At 44.5% G+C, this 17,864-nt stretch overlaps 1 protein-coding gene, 1 non-coding gene and 1 pseudogene across 8 annotated transcripts in view; 1 reads left to right on the plus strand and 2 right to left on the minus strand.

Annotated features, from left to right (window-relative positions):
* Med15 (mediator complex subunit 15) overlaps positions 1-17,864 on the minus strand; it is a 62,600-nt gene that overhangs the window by 32,680 nt on the left and 12,056 nt on the right. For all 7 annotated transcript variants that reach the window (XM_048343432.1, XM_048343431.1, XM_048343429.1 and 4 more), the window contains exon 2: positions 7,904-7,991. In XM_048343432.1, coding sequence (XP_048199389.1) covers positions 7,904-7,991 — 88 coding nt within the window. The remainder of the gene's footprint in view (positions 1-7,903; positions 7,992-17,864) is intronic.
* On the minus strand, positions 2,978-4,975 carry LOC125349726 (annotated as a pseudogene).
* LOC125349772 lies at positions 4,433-4,536 on the plus strand. Its single transcript, XR_007210584.1, has one exon. It is a non-coding gene; the product is annotated as a U6 spliceosomal RNA (small nuclear RNA).

Raw genomic sequence — 17,864 nt, forward strand, 5'->3', positions numbered from 1 at the left:
GACAGACCTGTTCTCCCATTACTTTCACTGATTCTATTTTCAAAATGGAGTAGGTTTACTGAGATACAATCCACCTTCCATAAAAGCCACACATTTAAAGTATATCATTTTATGCAGCTCAGTGGTAAAGTGCACACCTAACATTTGTGAGACCCTAAGGTTGATCCTAGCATTGCAAAACAAAGTGGGCAGAGTTTGGGAAGATATTGTTTTGGCATATTCAGAGTTGTGCTCTATTACCAGTCAATTTTAGAACTTTTTCAACACTCCAAAAGGAAGCTCAGTTCCCCCTACAGAATCCTTGGCCATAAACAACCAACTAATCAACTTTCATTTGTTAAGTAACAGACCCCAATATGTTAGGTCCAATTCCCTGGAACCTACAAATGTTACCTGTTACTTACTCTTTGAGTTGTTTAAATTAAGGATCTTGAGATAGGGGATTAGGGGCTGGGGATATGGCCTAGTGGCAAGAGTGCCTGCCTCATATACATGAGGGCCCTGGGTTCAATTCCCCAGCACCACATATACAGAAAATGGCCAGAAGTGGCGCTGTGGCTCAGGTGGCAGAGTGCTAGCCTTGAGCAAAAAGAAGCCAGGGAACAGTGCTCAGGCCCTGAGTCCAAGCCCCAGGACTGGCCAAAAAAAAAAAAAAAAAAAAAAAAAGAGATAGGGGATTAGCCTAGGTTGTCCAGTTAGGCCTTAATCAAATGTATCCTAACAGGGAAATTTCACACTCAGAGAGAGAAGATGGAAAGAGCAGAGAACACAGCTATGTACCACGGAACACCAGTAGCTACAAGCTGGAAGGTACAAGGAAGATTCTCCAAGACTGCTGCCCTAAGGGAGAGCACCATGTCAGCAATGACATGGTGATTTTGATCCAGTGGTCGGGCATTAATTTTGGACTTTTTGCTTTGAGAATGAGACCAAGATTCTGTTCTTTCAAGCAACCAAACAGTAGTAATTTCTACTACAAGTAACTCTTACTTGTGTTAGGAAACAAGGCAAGACTGTTATCAGGAATGGAGTACCTAAAAACTTGACAGTGGCTTTGGAACTGAATAATGAGAAGGCATTGGAAGAATTCTGAGAGGCATAAGAGAAAAGGACCAGATTGCCTTAAACAGGCTGTTGATAGAAATAGGGATGATATTAGTCTCTGTCTCAAGTGAAAGACCTGTCTATCAAGTGATTGTATGCATTTGCTACAATGTTATTTGGTCATCTAAAGGGAATGAGGAATTGTTTTGAAAGGTGTGAGAAAATTCAGATTATCTTTAGGAACACATATGCCATCAAAAAGAATGATGAGGGCTGAGAATATGGCCTAGTGGCACAGTGCTTGCCTCATATACATGAAGCCCTGGGTTTGATTCCTCAGCAACACATATAGAAAAGGACTAAAGTGGGAGAGTGCTAGCCTTGAGCAAAAAGAAGCCAGGGACAGTGCTCAGGCCCTGAGTTCAAGCACCAGGACTGGCAAAAAAAAAAAAAAAAGAATGTTGATATAGCTGGGGATATAGCTCAGTGGTAGAACACTTGCTTAACATACAGAGGCCATGGATTCAATTCCCAGCACTTCAAACAAACCTCCCTCCATTCCCACCACAAAAGATATTGGTAGAAATATTAATAATGTTAATTCTCAGAAGAATGCAGAGGAAATAGGAACACACTATTGGAAACAGTAGCAAAGATCATCTTGCTAGACACTGTCAAAGTTTAGCTGTATTATGTTCCATAGTTTATAGAAGGCAAAATAATAAGTAGTGAACTTGCTTATTTGGCTGAGTAGGTTTCCAATCAGGTTGAAGGTTAGCCTGGCACCTTCTTGTTTTATGTAGTAAAATGTAAAAGGAATGAGACAATAGAGAGTAAAACTGTTAAGCCAAACAGAAACTGTACTTAAATTTAGAATTTCTTGGTTATTCAGATTGGAAAAGGCAAGCATGCAAGCAGACAGAATGCTTAAAAATGAAGATTCATAGAAAGTGTATTATGAGCCAGGCTCAGCAGCTCATGCCTAAAACCCTAGCTCCTCAGGAGGCTGATATTGGAAGCATAATAGTTTGAGGCCAGCCTAGGCAAAAAAGTTTGTAAGATGTCCTTACTAATAGTTGGGCACAGTGGTGAGCACCTGTCATTCAAGCAGTACAGAAGGCTGAGATTAGGAGGGTCAAAGTTCTTTTTTGTGTGTGTGCTGGTACTAGGGCTTGAACTCAGGGCTTGGGTATTGTTCCTGAGCTATTTTGCTCAAAGCTAGTGCTCTACCAGTTGAGCCACAGCTCCACTTTCAGCTTTTTTAGCTGGTTCATTGGAGATAAGAGTCTCATAGATTTTCCTGCCCAGGCTGGTTCCAAGTGCAATCTTTAGATCTCAGCCTCCTAAGTTGTTAGAATTTCAAGGCAGGGCTACCAGCTTAATTCCTACTCTTAGGCAAGTAATTGACCTTGATCAAAAGACAGTAGAGCAGAATAGATATGCATAGTTGGAGAAAAGCTGTAACTACAACTTTTTTTTCTGTTTCAAAAAAATGGTCTCTCTATAGAGTTGTTGGTCTAGAAATTGCTACTATGTAGCTCATACTGGCCTTGAACTCATGTTCTTTCTGCCTCAGCCTGTAAGTGTTGTAAATAGAAGCTGATACCACCTCTCACCAGGCAGGTCCTTGGGCTTTTGAGGCCTCTTAGAAAGGCTGACAGTAGGAAAGTATCTCCTTTATCAGATGCATGTTGGTGTTAACCTTAGAGCCTGGGTGCTGTCCCTGAGCTTTTTCACTCAAGGCTAGCACCTTGTTGGTTCTTTTCCAGCTGACTAGAAGGTTGTTGAGGGTGTTCTGTGATTTGTGCAAAGTGGCCATCAACTTTTGATATTCTCAGCCCCCATGATCCCCAGTTTCACATTGACCCAGGGTTCAGAGTGTTGTTTTTTTTCCCTCAAGAGCACAGATTTACTTTACTTAATTTTCATTAGTTCAAATTCTGGAGGGGAACAGCATCACATGGATTCTGTGTCCAATGGCCCTAGCAGGAAGGCTGCTTCGGAATTTGGCATGAACCATGCCACTGTTTCCATGAGTACAAGTTACCTTTCCCTAGACTACTCTGGTTTTGTTAGGTTTGCCGTCAGGAGTCACTGTGTTATTTTTTGCTTTGTATACATAAGCACATCTCTTGTCCAAGTTGAAATGGGTATCACCTTGGGCATAGACACCTTCAATTTTAAGGAGAGCCATGTGTTCCCTTTGGTTCTGGAGACCATGCTTATAGCCAGCAAAAATGGCCTTCCAGACATTTTGCCCTTTTTTTTTTTTGGCCAGTCCTAGGCGGTGAACTCAGGGCCTGAGCACTGTCCCTGGCTTCTTTTTTGCTCAAGGCTAGCACTCTGCCACTTGAGCCACAGCGCCACTTCTGGCCATTTTCTGTATATGTGGTGCTGAGGAATCGAACCCAGGGCCTCATGTATACGAGGCAAGCACTCTTGCCACTAGGCCATATTCCCAGCCCCACCTTTTTGAAGTCCTGTTCCCAGCAGGCCTCCACAGACCCCAAGATGGCGGAGCCAGCCAGGGCTCAGTTTTGTACCAGTTATTTTTAAACTGCAAGCCAGAAATACATATTACTTTTGCATAACATGATGTTAAAAACTATGCGTGTAACACAGTTGGCTCTCTGTATCAACCACTTCTGCATTCACACAGGAAATACTTTTCAGAAACTGAGTCTATACAGAACATACACACTTTTCCATCATTCTTCCCTAAACAATACAGTATTAACTACTTCATAGCATTTACATTGGATTAGGTATGATAGTAATTTAGATAATTTAAAAAATATAGGAGGAGGCTGGGAATATGGCCTTGTGGTAGAGTCCTTGCCTCGTATACATGAAGCCCTAGGTTCGATTCCTCAGTACCACATATATAGAAAAAGCCAGAAATGGCACTGTGGCTCAAGTGGCAGAGTGTAGCCTCGAACAAAAATTAGCCAGGGACAGTGCTCAGGCCCTGAGTTCAAGCCCCAGGACTGGCAAAAATAAAATAAAAAAATATATATGGAAGGATATAAATAGATACTATGCAAATAGTGAACTATTATATAGAAGGGATATGAGCACCTGTGGATTCTAGTATCCTTAAGGATATTCCATAGATAATAACAAGGAAGGACAGTTTAAGGTTTATTTATTTTTTTCTAGTTCTGGGGCTTGAACTCAAGGCCTGGGCACTGAACCCGAGCTTCTTTTGCTCAAGACTAGCATTCTACCACTTGAGCCACAGCAACATTTATGGCTTTTTCCGTGTATGTTGTACTGAGGAATCAAACCCAGGGCTTCATGCATGCTAGCATGCTAGGCAAGCACTCTACCAGTAAGCCACATTAATTTTAAAAGATCAACAAAACAAACATAGGATATGCATCAATTCTTGCTTGCTTCGGCAGCAGATAGACTAAAAATGCAACAATTCAGAGATTTGTGTGGCCCCTGTGCATATATGACATGCATATCTGTAAAGTGGTCCATATTTAAAATAAAAGGGAAAATGCATCCAGTTGTAATAAGCATCTCTCCACATTGCCCCTTTTAAGTGCTGACAGGTGCCAAGACCCGTGGCTGCCTTCTGAGTTAGTAGATGTCAATCTCCCTGAAGTTTCAGAAAGTTGGCCTGTGTGTGTAGAGCCTAGGCCCAGCTACCTGTGCTTCCCTCAGCCCACTTTAGACAGAGGAGTCCCATCCACAGGAATTAAATCTTCAGTGATTAAAGCAAGTGTCAAGATATTGTTTGTTTTGGCAGATGGCATCAGTCAGAGAAGTGGCGCAGAGAGGCACTTAGACAGATGACATTGAAATATCATATCCCAGTTCTCTTCTAACTAGCCTTGTGACATTCTGGGCAGGCAGTTACTTTCTGCGTGCCTCAGTTTCCTTGTCTGTACACTGGACAGAGTCTACACACTTTGTACGGCATAATGGGGAACAAATGGGTTCGCACACATGAAGAACATAGCCTGATGGGCACAATACATCAGAGGCTGCAAATAGGATTTGGCTATGAGACCTGGAACCACTGTCAGAACAGAAAGAGCTTCAACTTGGAGAACATCAACCACTTGGTAATAAACTCCTTCAGAAAAGAATACTAAGGACTTGCCTTGCCTTGACAACCTGAAATGCCCAGTAGTGCCCTGGTTCCCTTAAAGGTGGCATTTCTAGACCTACAACCTTATTAGGTTTCCAAGGGAAGAGTATCTCCCTCCTCTATGATGTAAAATCTCCCAGCTCCTCCTAGTATCCTAGCAGAGAAAACACCATTCCCCATTCCTCTCCTTGTTCTGGGTCCCACTTTTTAACAAAATTCTTTCACAGCTGTTCAAATGTGGTCTTAGGGAGCATGGCAGGTACAATTGTGTCCAGGCTGCAATACCAACCTGGAAAGTTCTCCTACAATGCCCCTGGTAGGAAGGTCCTCAACTATACTAGGTGGCATTCACCTCCATGTGGAGCTTGAGCAGTAGAAAAAACAACAGAAATTGAAGCTAGGTGCTAGTGGCTTGTGCCTGTAATCCTAGCTACTTAGGACACTGAGATCTGAGAATTGCAGTTCGAAGCCAACCTGGGAAGATACATTCATGAGACTCTTACCTCTATTCAATTAACCAGCAAAAATCCAGAAGTGGAGGTGTGGCTAAAGAGGTATGACATCAGCGGTGAGTTTGCCAAGCAAGAGGGCAAGGGCAGCAGAGCACTGGTGGTTTACGCGTCTATATCCTAGCTTCTCAGGAGGCTGAGATATGAGAATTGCAGTTCAACCACCAGAAAACTGGAGTGGGGATGTGGCTCTAAGTGATAAGAGTGCTAGCCTTGAGCAAAAGACTTCAAGGAAGGGCAAGGCGCTGGTGGCTCATGCCTGTAATCCTAGCTACTCAGGAGGCTGAGACTTGAGGATCCAGGTTCAAAGCCAGCCTGGGCAGGAAAGTCTGTGAGACTCTTATCTCCAATTAACCACCAGAAAACCAGAAGCGGCACTGTGGCTCAAGTGGTAGAGTACTAGCCTTGAGCTGAAGAGCTCAAGGACAGTGCCCAGACCCTGAGTTCAAGCCCAGCAGCTGACAAAGAAAAAGAGGGCAAGGCCCTGAGTTCAAGGCCCAGTACTGGAAGTGGCACTGTAGCTCAAGTGATAGAACAATAGTCTTGAGTAAAAAAAGCTTAAGGACAGCACCCAGGCCCTGAGTTCAAGTCTTAGAATTAGCATGTGTGCGTGCGTGCGTACCTGCACACACACACACACACACACACACACACACACACACACACACACACACACAAAATAGCAAAAACCATTTTTAAGAGGAAGAACAGTGCTGGAGGAATATCAGTACCAACCTTCAAACTCTATTACAACACTATAGTAAGTAAAACAACACAACAACAAAACAGCTTGGAATTGGCATACTAATAGGATCAGAAGACCAAGAAATAAACCTACAGATATATAGCCACCTAATATTTGATAAGGGAGCCAAAAACAGAGGTTGAAAGATACACAGTCTCTTCAACAAATGGTGCTGGAAAAATTGTCTATTTATTCACATGCAGAAAACTGAAGCAAGATCCTTATATATCATTCGGCACCAGAATCAATTCAAAATAAATCAAAGACCTCAATGTAAGGTCAGATACCATGAAAATATTACAGGAATGGGTAGGAGAAACACTAGGGCTCCTAGGCACAGGTCAAATCTTCCTAGTAAAGATCCAGAATCACAACAAATTGAAGAAAGCCTGGATAAATGAGACTGCATCAAACTGAAGTTTCTGCATGGCAAAGGACATAGCTAGCAAGATAAATAGAAAGCCAAGAGAAGAGGGAAAATTTTTACCACCTATGCATCAGACAAGGGCCTCATACTTAGAGCTCAAAAAAAATTAAAATCCTTCAAAAAAATCAACAAGCCAATTAATAAATGGGCTAAAGACTTAGAGAGACTTCTCTGAGAAAGAAATAAGAATGGCCAAGAGACACATGAAGAAATGTTCAACATCTCTGGCCATAAATGTGAGGGAGAGTGGTAATAGTGTTTGAACTCAGGGCTTACATATGTTAGATGAGTGGTCTATCACTTGAGCCACACCCCCAGTTCTTTTTTGCTTTTCTTCTCTTTTTATTGCTAGTCCTGGGGCTTGAACTCGACACTGTACCTGAACCTCTTTGTGCTCAAGACTAGTGCTCTACCACTTGAGCTACAGCACCACACTTCCAGCTTTTTCCGAGTAGTTTGTCCCTACACCACCTGGGATGTTCCAGGCCTCAACCTTAACAAACATTTCCTGCCTCATTAAACAGAGAAACCCTTCTCTAACCCATGCATCAGGGCCCCATGGGGCTCAAGGAGGAGCCCGTTGACGCTGAGGTCAAGGGTAGAGCCAGTTTTTTTTTGTTGTTGTTTGTTTTTTTGCCAGTCCTGGGGCTTGGACTCAGGGCCTGAGCACTGTCCCTGGCTTCTTTTTGCTCAAGGCTAGCACTCTGCCACTTTAGCCCCAGTGCCACTTCTGGCTTTTTCTATATATGTGGTGCTGAGGAATCGAACCCAGGGCTTCATGCATGCTAGGCAAGCACTCTACCATGAGGCCACATTCCCAGCCCTGGAGCCAGTTCTTACAATGCATCTCCTTCAACAGGACTTATTGTGGCTGACCACAAACAGCAAAGGCCAACAGTGAGGTCCAGACTAGGTCCAAGGCCCATAACCAAGGTGTCCTTCCCATTGCATGGACACACAGGAGGACCCAGAGAGAACCTTCCCACCCCCCAGGACCCCAGTAGAGGGATTTCAGATTCTATAATACTCCTTTCCCAGGCCCTCTTCCTAAGGAGTTCCATTTTACAGGGCCTTACCCGAGTCTTGGCCTTCAGGAACACATGGCTCTCCATATCCTTGCTAGATTTACTGTGGGCCACACCAGCTTTCCTCATGGCATCCTCACTGAAATACAAATAAAATAAAATAAAAGTGAGTGAGAGAGAGAGTTACACACACCAGTAAATCTGCTTCCAGGAGTCTTGACCACTGTCCTGTACAACAACTGCCCTTAGGTAGTACAGGAGTTGTCCCCAGCATGCATGCAATGAGAAGTGCTTAGTAGAGAAATGTCAGGAAGCTGAGCCTGGGCAGAAAAAGGGCAGGACCATGAGAAAGAATGGAAAAGTGGTTACCATGAAGCAAAATGGAAGCTCCTGACATAAGCAGGCTGAGGAGCTATCCCTAAAGACTGCCCACAATCAGCACAAAATCAAGTATGTATTAGACCCCGTCTCCTGGCCTGTGAGAAGTCCCTGCCACTGAGCTAAGTGGAAGCCTAGTTCCAGATTCCTCTTCTGTAAACAGGCCACAGAAGTCATCCCTCAGTCCCTATGTAGAATAATATATGTCTTCCGATGTGACCAAAGAGACCAACTCAAACGTCAACCATTTCTAGTGTGGGAAAGGAGGAGACAATTGACCAAGTGTGAACATAGGAAATCCCATTAAAGGTTTCTGTTACACTGTTGCTCCAGAGATAAACAACTATACACATGAGCTAGGCAGAGCTCCCCTTGAATTAGAGTGGTACAAGCTGTGCCTCTGACACATGTGTACACACATATAAAAAGTATATCTGCTAGAAAGGAAAGAGCATATGAGGCTTGAACTCTGTAACCAGGCCCCTGTCTCCTAAGGGACTGGCTGCTCTATTCTGCTTGCAGCCTTCATTCTTCCCTGTAGGGTGGGTCTCCTCCCTGCCTGTCTTGCCAGTACTAGGTTTTATGATAAACAAACAAACAGTATGCCAGGGCTCTCTAGCCTCAGTTCTGAGAATAAACCCAGTCAAGCCTGTCTGTGCTCAAAAGCACTCTAACTTCTCCAAACACAAATCAACCAATCCCAGGCACTGAAGAATGTTGGACACAGAGCTGCAGCATCAGGCCCATGGTTCCCAAAAATCACAGAAAGAGGACTGAAAGACAATATAATACAATAAATACTAGCCTATCACACTTCTAGATTGTTCATTTAACAAGCAGAGCTCAGGTTCCCACCTCCTCATCTGCTTCCTGAAGCCTGAACTCAAGTAAAGAGCCAACAACGGGTTCCTGCTTGCAAGGAATCCAGGTGAGAAAGGCCTCTGGGGCCACAAGAGACTCGAGAATAATGATGTAGGATAATAAAAGCATCAGCCCACATGAAGTAAAGGATCAGAGTTATGGGCAAGCAGCATAGAGGCATGCACGGGGGTGGAGGGAGCACTAGTGAGGACCTGGTATGCTATGCTGAAGCTGGCTTGGGGGCAGGTGCCCCACCACCTTGGAAATGGAGACATCACCTGGTTGGCTCTGAGAAGTCACTGAGTATTTTCAACAGAACTGACAAAGAAAGCTGTTTTCAAAGTGTTAACAAGGGAGAAGAGGGGTACAAAGTGTTAACAAAGAAGAGGGGTACATTGGAGTCTAAGGGGGACATAGCAGCAGATGGCGTCTATGCAATTATTGAATATTATGTCAGGCTTTTGAAAGCAGTCCTGGCTGCTGCCAGCCACCTTTGTTACAGTCAGTAGACTAGCAGGCCCCAGGAGACAATGAATCTCTACCACAGCAAAGATGCCTGGTGTATGCATACAGACCAGATGCAGCACACAGCTTATTGCAATAGTTGTGAGATGGTGGGACAACCATAATTAGCAATTGTGCCAAAGAAACATACTTAGTGAGGAGGGGGTGAAAAACATCCGATGCCAGGGCTTGTGCTGGGGATAAGGCCTGTCCTATCGTGCCTGGGTAACATCACAAGTAACATGGCTGGTATGAGAACTGTTAATGACTCAGAGTCTGAAAAGCATCAACCTGGTTAGAGCCCCCAAACAAGCCTATACTGTGGAGTTAGAACATACTCCTTAACAGCAGGAAACTGAGAAGCAGAGGCCAGCTCTGCTAAGCACTATGATAGAGGGGCTGCTCTGAGGAAGAGGAAGGCTTTCCTGCAGCCAGGCACCAGGGCTGTGTAGGGCAAGTTCTGTGCCCTGTCATTCCCACATTCTCTCCACGACAGCTGTTCAGATACCCCTTTCATGTTTGATGCCTAAAACATAAACCAAGATGCTCTGAGCACTGTTTTCAGTCCTGCAAACCCTATTTTTAAAAGGCTTTGCTCCTAATTACAGCCTGAAGATCATGTGCCATAAAATAGAAGACAAGCCAAACAAGGCATTTCTGCCTTTGCTAATATTGTACTTTGCCCCTGGGAGCCCTTCCACCCTCTCCAGTTCTTGGGCACTGACTGTGTATCCTCCTCCCAAGTCTCACTTGGACTTATGTCAGATCCTCCCTTAATCACTCTGAGACCTCAGGTAATAACTGTGAGTGGCTGTGGTCAGGACCCAGCACACCTTGAGAACAGCACTGGTGTTGTTCAGCGTTCCTTCTGCTCACTCTAGCTGCAGGAAAGCCAGGAAATCTCCCTCCTGAGAAGAGGATGATGGAGGAGTGGCCATTCATGTTCAGGTGCTCACCATACCCAAGTGACCTTCCTGGCAAACTGCTACCAGCATGTACAGAATCTGTTCACCATCTAACAGATTCAGAAGCTTGCATATGGGACCTTTTACCCTATGTGTTTAAAAATAAATCATAATTATAATCAAAATTATACATTATCAGGTACATTATCAGAAGTAGGCCACATAAAGGAAAAAAATTTTGAGGAAAGAAAGATTTTGACATATTAAAAAGAGAAGTCAAGTTGGGTGCTGGTGGCTCACCCTTGTAATCCTAACTACTCAGGAGACTGAGATCTAAAAATTGTGGCTTGAAGCCAGCTGGGGCAGGAAAGTCCCTGAGACTCTTATCTCTGATTAATCACAGAAAAAGCCAGAAGTGGCAGTGTGGTTCAAGTGGTAGAATGGTAGCATTGAGCACAAAGCGCCCAGAGACAGCGATCAGGCTCAGAGTTCAAGTCCCAGGACTGGCAAAAAGAAAAACAAAAATAGAGAAGAAATCTCTGGGCACTGGTGGCTCATACCTGCAACCCTAGCTACTCAGGAGGCTGAGATCTAAGGATCTCAGTTCCAAGCTAACCTGGGTAGGAAAGTCTGTGAGACTCTCTAACCACAAAAAGAAAAAAAAGCTAGAAGTGGAGCTGTGGCTCAAATGGTAGAGTGCTAGCCTTGAGCACAAAACTTCAGACAGTGTCCAGGCCCTGCGTTCAAGCCCCAGGACTGGCAACAACAACAAAAAGGAAAAAGAAAAAAAAAAAGAAAGAAACCTACCACCTTTTATCAGACATCTACAAGGAGAAAGGAAAACATGTCCTGTGTTCTGTGCTTTCAGATGCTCAAGCCCACTGTGGCATTCAAGGGAGAAGCCCAGGCTGCCCAGTTTCTTGTCTGCTGTCCTGGATCCTGCTATTCCACTTTACACTAAATGTAATGTACCAGGACACAACTAGAGGATTACTCCCTAGAAGAACATCAACTAGAGGGAAAATAAATCCACTATGCTGTCAGGAATCAGTGGTTCACATCTATAATCCTAGCTGCTCAGGAGGCTGAGATTTGAGAATTGAGGTTTGGAGCCAGTTGGACAGGCAAATCCAAAAGGTTCTTATCTCCAGTTAACTAGCAAAAAGATGGAAGTGGAAGTATAGTTCAAATGGTAGAGTGCCAGCTAAAAGTAGAAGTGGAAAAGGATGAGCAAGAAGGCAAGACCCAGAGCTGAAAATATGGCCTACTGGTGAAGTGCTTGCATTGTATACATGAATGAAGCCCTGGGTTTGAGTCCTCAGCACCATATATATAGAAAAAAGCCAGAAGTAGCACTGTGGCTCAAGTGGTAGAGTGCTCACCTTGAGCAAAAGGAAGCCAGGGACAGTGCTCAGGCCCTGAGTTCAAGCCCCAGACAGCAGGAGGAGGAGGGAGGAGGGAGGAGGGAGAGGAGGAGGAGGTGGTGACAAGACCCTGAACTCAAATCCTAGTAGCAGCAGGAAGAAAAAAAAAATTCTACCAAGCTGAGAAAGCACAGAACTAAGTGACCTGACCCACACTAACTGCAGAAAAGTGTGGACTAATTGCAACAGAGACACAGAAAACTAGACATACATTTTTGTTTTGTGCCAGTACTAGAGCTTGAACTCAGGGCCTCTTACTCTCTCAGATTTTTCTGCCCAAGCTGGCTCTTGGCCTCCATCTTTAGATTTCAGCCTACTAAGTAGCTAAGATTATAGGCATGTATCACTGGCACCTGACATGTATTTATGATTATAAGATAGGGCCTCATTAACTTTGCCTGCACTGGCCTTGAATTCTTTATCCTTCTGTCCCTACCTCCCAAGGAGCTAGCACTATAGAAGTGCACCACCATTCCTGGCTCTGATTCACTTTTAACTTTCCTGTGCCAGTCAACATGAAAAAAAAAAAACATCTTCTGCCAGCAATTTTGACCGCCAGGGATATCCCCAGAATTCTACCATATATTCTTTCCAAAGTTCTCCAGCTAGCCCCATAGTCACAGAGTAGGAGTTGACTGGCAGCGACTTCAGGGGGAGTGAGGCCAACAAACATACCACCCACACCTGAGAGATGTCCTCTTGCTGCAGCTCCAATGCCTAACTAACATCCCAGGTGGAAAAGCCCATCCTCCATTAGCACAAGCCTGATTCTGATTGTCACTGGGTCTCCAGAGCATCGTGTACCACCTTTAGCCTTCTAAGGATCTTGCAGCTAATTTATTGCCCCAGTGCCTGGGTGTTTCACCTCTGAGTGAGGAAACAGAGACACTAATTGGTTTGGATACCCACAGTAACTGAAGCAAACACCTGGCCTTTGGACCTCACAAGTAGCTGGCATGTTTGCCAAACTATATCCCTACTATATCCCTTTCTTTTGATAGCAAATGTTAGCAAACACTAGAATACTAGTTCCTTGACTTTTAAAAGAAACATATATGGGTTCCCCCCACACACACACAAGATAAAAATATCTCAAAACTTATCGGGCTGGGAATGTGGCTTAGTGGTAGAGTGCTTGTCTAGCATGCATGAAGCCCTGGGTTCAATTCCTCAGTATCACATAAAACAGAAAAAGCTAGAAGTGGCGCAAAAGCCAGAAGTGGAGCTGTGGCTCAAGAGGTAGAGGGCTAGCCTTGAGCAAAAAAGAAGTTCAGAGGCAGCACCCAAACCCTGAGTTCAAGCCCCAGAACTGGCAACAACAACAACAACAACAACAACAACAACAACTACTACTACTTATCTATCCACCTACATGTACGAATGGGTATTTTGGTACTTCTGAGAGAAAATTTCTAATCATACCAATTCCAGAGACTTGACACATTTTTTTCTTCACACTTTTCTTGGCTGTTCAATTAAGCTGTCCTCTTCCCAAGAACTCCCAATGAAGGAGATTAATTAAAGAGGTAATCTGAAGAAGAGACCACTGTCCTTAAAATGGCACAAGCTTATTTGAGCTGGTTCAAAAGACTACACAAGCTTCTGACATTTACTTCAATAAATTGGTTGACCTTAAAAGAACTAGGAGAGGGCTGGGATGTAGCTCAGTGGCACAGTGCTTGCCTAGCAAGTGCAACGTCCTGGGTTCCATACCCATTACCAAAAAAGAACTAGGAGAGCTGAAGGGGCCCTGTAGTCTCTATTTTGGTGCTAGCCTGGAACTGTACCCCTCCCTAGTTCCAGCTAGCAAAGTTGCCACCAGGCAAGCACATGACAGGGGTGTGCTCTGCTAGCCCAAGACATTATGGAAATGCTTGTTTCACATGGTTTTGTGGTGTTGAGATGGGGAGCCCCAGCTTTTAGAAGAGATCTGTACTCAAGAACTCACAGTTGAAATCAGATGGTGTCTAGAACACAGTTTAAAATAGTTCAGGAGGGGGAGGGGGATGAGTGGGCGAAACAAACACTGGCCATATGTTGTTAACTCTCTGGGAAACCACTTTTCTATTATCTTTACTTCTGGAAATGCTAAAACAAGAAATCACAGTGGAACTTTTGCTCATAAAAGTAAAATTCTTATCTCAAGCTGGTGGAATGGTCACATATGATCCACACCTTTTGTGAACACAGGCTGTGGGCACACAGGAACCACCAGCCAGAGCCCACCCAGGGAAAGAACACAGCCTGAGCTGTGAGAAACCCCCAACTCAAAACCGGACATACAGCTTAGTTCTAGGTGGAGTGGGCTCTACTTACAAAGTATATATGTATATGTATCTACTTATTAATGGATACTCATATAAAGTTATAAACAAACACAGGGTTGGAGGCAGTATATCAATATGTCAGGACTAGCCACGTCTGGGAGGAAAGATTATGGAAAACACCTTCCTGTTTTTCAGTCCTCTACAATGTTATCTAGAAGGGAATAGAGCACTACACCCAAAGCCCTGATACTAACCCAAACAGGAGGAGGAGACAGGACGGAGTCTGCTGCAGATGCTGAGCAGCTTCTTTTGAGACTGGTGGCCTAGATGCAATGTGCCCAGCCTCTGATCCCACAGTCCTTTTCCACATCTGCTCTTATCTGCCACACCACCACTCTAAGACTTTCAGCTCTGCCCACTCCAACTGGGCAGACAGGCTTCACCCTGACCTCAAGGAAGATTCATGCTCCTTTGGGGATCTGATTTTTCAGGCCTACTTCTTGTACAACTGGCTGCTGGCCAAGTCTCCTAGGAAGAGTTGGCAATGCCACCCACTCCCCATATCATTTCAAAATCAGTAGTCAGGGCTCTTTCCCTACAGGAATGCATACCTGTCTTCCTCCTCCTTTGCTCTGCAAGCTCCTGCATGCACACTACCCGCCACCCCCCGACATAGAGTCAACACATCATACCTTCTCCTTTCCTTGTAGACTTTCTTCTCTGTGTCCTAAAACTGTTACAGACTCTCTTTTCTGTGTCCTAAAACTATATTTTCCAATTCTAGTGCCACTATTTCCAGAGGGGTCTGAAATTTGAATGTGCACTCTAAATCAATAAGGTTGCTGGGTGTCAGTGGCTCATACCTGATCCTAGCTACTCAGAAGGCTAAGATCAGAGGATGTGGGTTTGAAGCCAGCCTAGGTATAGAAGTGGGACTCCACCTCTAATTAACTAGCAAAATACTAGACTGGAGACATGGCTCAAGTGGTGGTTGTTAGTCATGAGCAAGCCAGTCAAGCTAGAGCACCAGGCTCTGAGTTCAAGGCACATATTTTCAACACAAAACAAAAAAACCTAAGGGTTTTGTTTGTTTGTGCCTTGATAATGCTAGGTGCTGACACCAATATGAAACTCCCATATTGCTAGAGGGATATTAAATTGGTACTCCCTTAGGAAAACTATTCACAATATGCTCAAAGCCATATCCTCTTGACCAGGCTCCATTCCACTCCTACATGCACAACTCAGAAAGAGCATATCTGCCATAAGAGATAACCACAGCCATGCCCATAGAAGCAGAATAGAGACCAGGTGCCAGTGACACATGCCTATAATCCTAGCTACTTAGAAGGCTAAGACATGAAGACATGTTCAAAGTCAGATGAGGCAGAAAAGTCTGAGAGACTCCATTTTATTTACTTATTTATTTTTTGTGGGTTGTGGGGCTTGAATTCAGGACCTGAGAGCTGTCCCTGAGCTCTTTTACTCAAGGCTAATGGTCTATCTCTTTGAGCCACAGAGCCACTTCTGGTTTTCTGGTGGTTAAATGGAGATAAGTGGACTTTCCTACCCAGGCTGACCCTCAGATCTCAGCCTCCTGAGTAGCTAGGGTTACAGGAGTGAACCACCAGTGCCCAGCCAAGTACTTGGTTCATTTTTTTTTTTTTTTTGTCAGTCCTGGGGCTTAAACTCTGGGCCTGGGTGCTGTTCCTGAGCTACCACTTTGAGCCACAGCGCCACTTCCTCCATTTTCATTAACAGCAAAATGCCAGACTGGAGGTGTGGCTCAAGTAATAGAGAGCTAGCTCTGAGCAAGAGAGCAAAGCCGGGCATTGATGACTCATGACTATAATCCTAGCTACTCAAAAAGCTAAGATCTGAGGATCTTGATTCAAAGCCAGCCTAGGGCAGGAAAGTTCATGAGACTCTTATTTCCAATTACCCACCAAAAAGCTGGAAGTAGAGCTGTGGCTCAAGTGGTAGCTCTTCCAGTTTTGAGGAAAAAAAACAAAAAACAGAAAACTACCTAAGTGGTTTTTGGTTGTTTTGTTTTGTTTCCTGTGCTGGTCCTGGGGCTAAAACTCAGGGCCTGAGCCCTGTCCTTAAGCTTTTTTTTTTTTAACTGACAGCTAGTACTCTACCACTTGAGCCACTGCTCCACTTCCAGCATTTTGGTGATTAGATATAAGTTTCATGGGACTTTCCTGCTTGGGCTGGCTTCAAACTATAATCCACAGATCTCAGCACCCTGAATAGTTAAGATTACAGGCATAAGCCATGGGTGCCAGGCCCAGTACTTAGCTTTGATGCTGGTACTGGCTTGCAAACCCGTGCATACGCACGTGCACGCGCGCACACACACACCACACACAGAGCAAGGCCTGGAGTTTAAGCCAGTACCAGAACAAAGGGAAGGAAGGAAGGAAGGAAGGAAGGAGGGAGGGAGGGAGGGAGGGAGGGAGGGAGGGAGGGAGGGAGGGAGAGTAGATCAGAGGATCAGGGAATCAGGCATGGCTGTGCTCACCTGAAATCCCAGCACTTAGGAGACTGAGGCAGGAAAGACCCAAGCAGGAGACCAGTATGGAGTACATAGTGAGATGCTGTCTTTATTCTCTAGGATTCATTCAGTACTCATTTTGCTTACCTATTAAATAGAACCACTTAGAGAGAGCCTGTACTTCCCTTTGTTTGTTTGTTTTTCCTTTTTAGGATCTAGGGTTGTACCCAAGGCTTAGCAAGTCTTCCCAGAGGCTAGGAAACTCAGTTCCCTTTGTCTTTAGATCTATTTCTTGGCAGACAAGGTGGTACTTATAATCCAACACTGGGAAGGTGAAAACAAGAAGATCTTGAGTTTAAGACTGCTTTGAGGAAGTGGCACTGTGGCTCAAGAGGTAGAATGCTAGCCATGAGGAAAAGAAGCTCAGGAACTGTGCTCAGGCCCAGAGTTCAAGTCCTGGGAATGGCACTATTAAAAAAAAATCCAAGGGGGCTGGGGATATAGCCTAGTGGCAAGAGTGCCTGCCTCGGATACACGAGGCCCTAGGTTCGATTCCCCAGCACCACATATACAGAAAATGGCCAGAAGCGGCGCTGTGGCTCAAGTGGCAGAGTGCTAGCCTTGAGCGGGAAGAAGCCAGGGACGGTGCTCAGGCCCTGAGTCCAAGGCCCAGGACTGGCAAAAAAAAAAAAAAAAATCCAAGACTGGTTTGCGATGCCTCAGATTTTATCTATCTTGTTGCAAACACCACGGTTTAAACTCATGGCCTCAAACTTGTTCCATTTGCTTGACCATCTGGTGTTCTACTACTTGGAGCAATGACACCAGCCCTGCTTTTTTACTGGTTATTTTGGAGAGAGTCTCACAAGCTAGCTTCAAACCTTGATTCTCTATCTCAGTCTCCTGACTAGCTAGTATCATAGGTATAAGCCACTAGAGCTTGGTAATGATTTTTTCTTTTGTGCTAGTACTGGTTCTTGAACTCAATCTTCTGCTCTCTTCTTTTTTGCTCATGGTTGGCCCTCTAACACTTGAGACATGCCTCTAATTTGGCATTATGCTGGTTAATTGAAGACAGAATCTCACAACTTTAATGTCCAAGTTGGTTTCGAACTGGTAATGGTTTAAGTCCCAATATCTTCCTACATCTCTGTGTAGCTACAATTAAAGGCATGA

Source organism: Perognathus longimembris, chromosome 3 (assembly GCF_023159225.1).
Source record: "Perognathus longimembris pacificus isolate PPM17 chromosome 3, ASM2315922v1, whole genome shotgun sequence".
Classification (NCBI taxonomy): domain Eukaryota; kingdom Metazoa; phylum Chordata; class Mammalia; order Rodentia; family Heteromyidae; genus Perognathus; species Perognathus longimembris.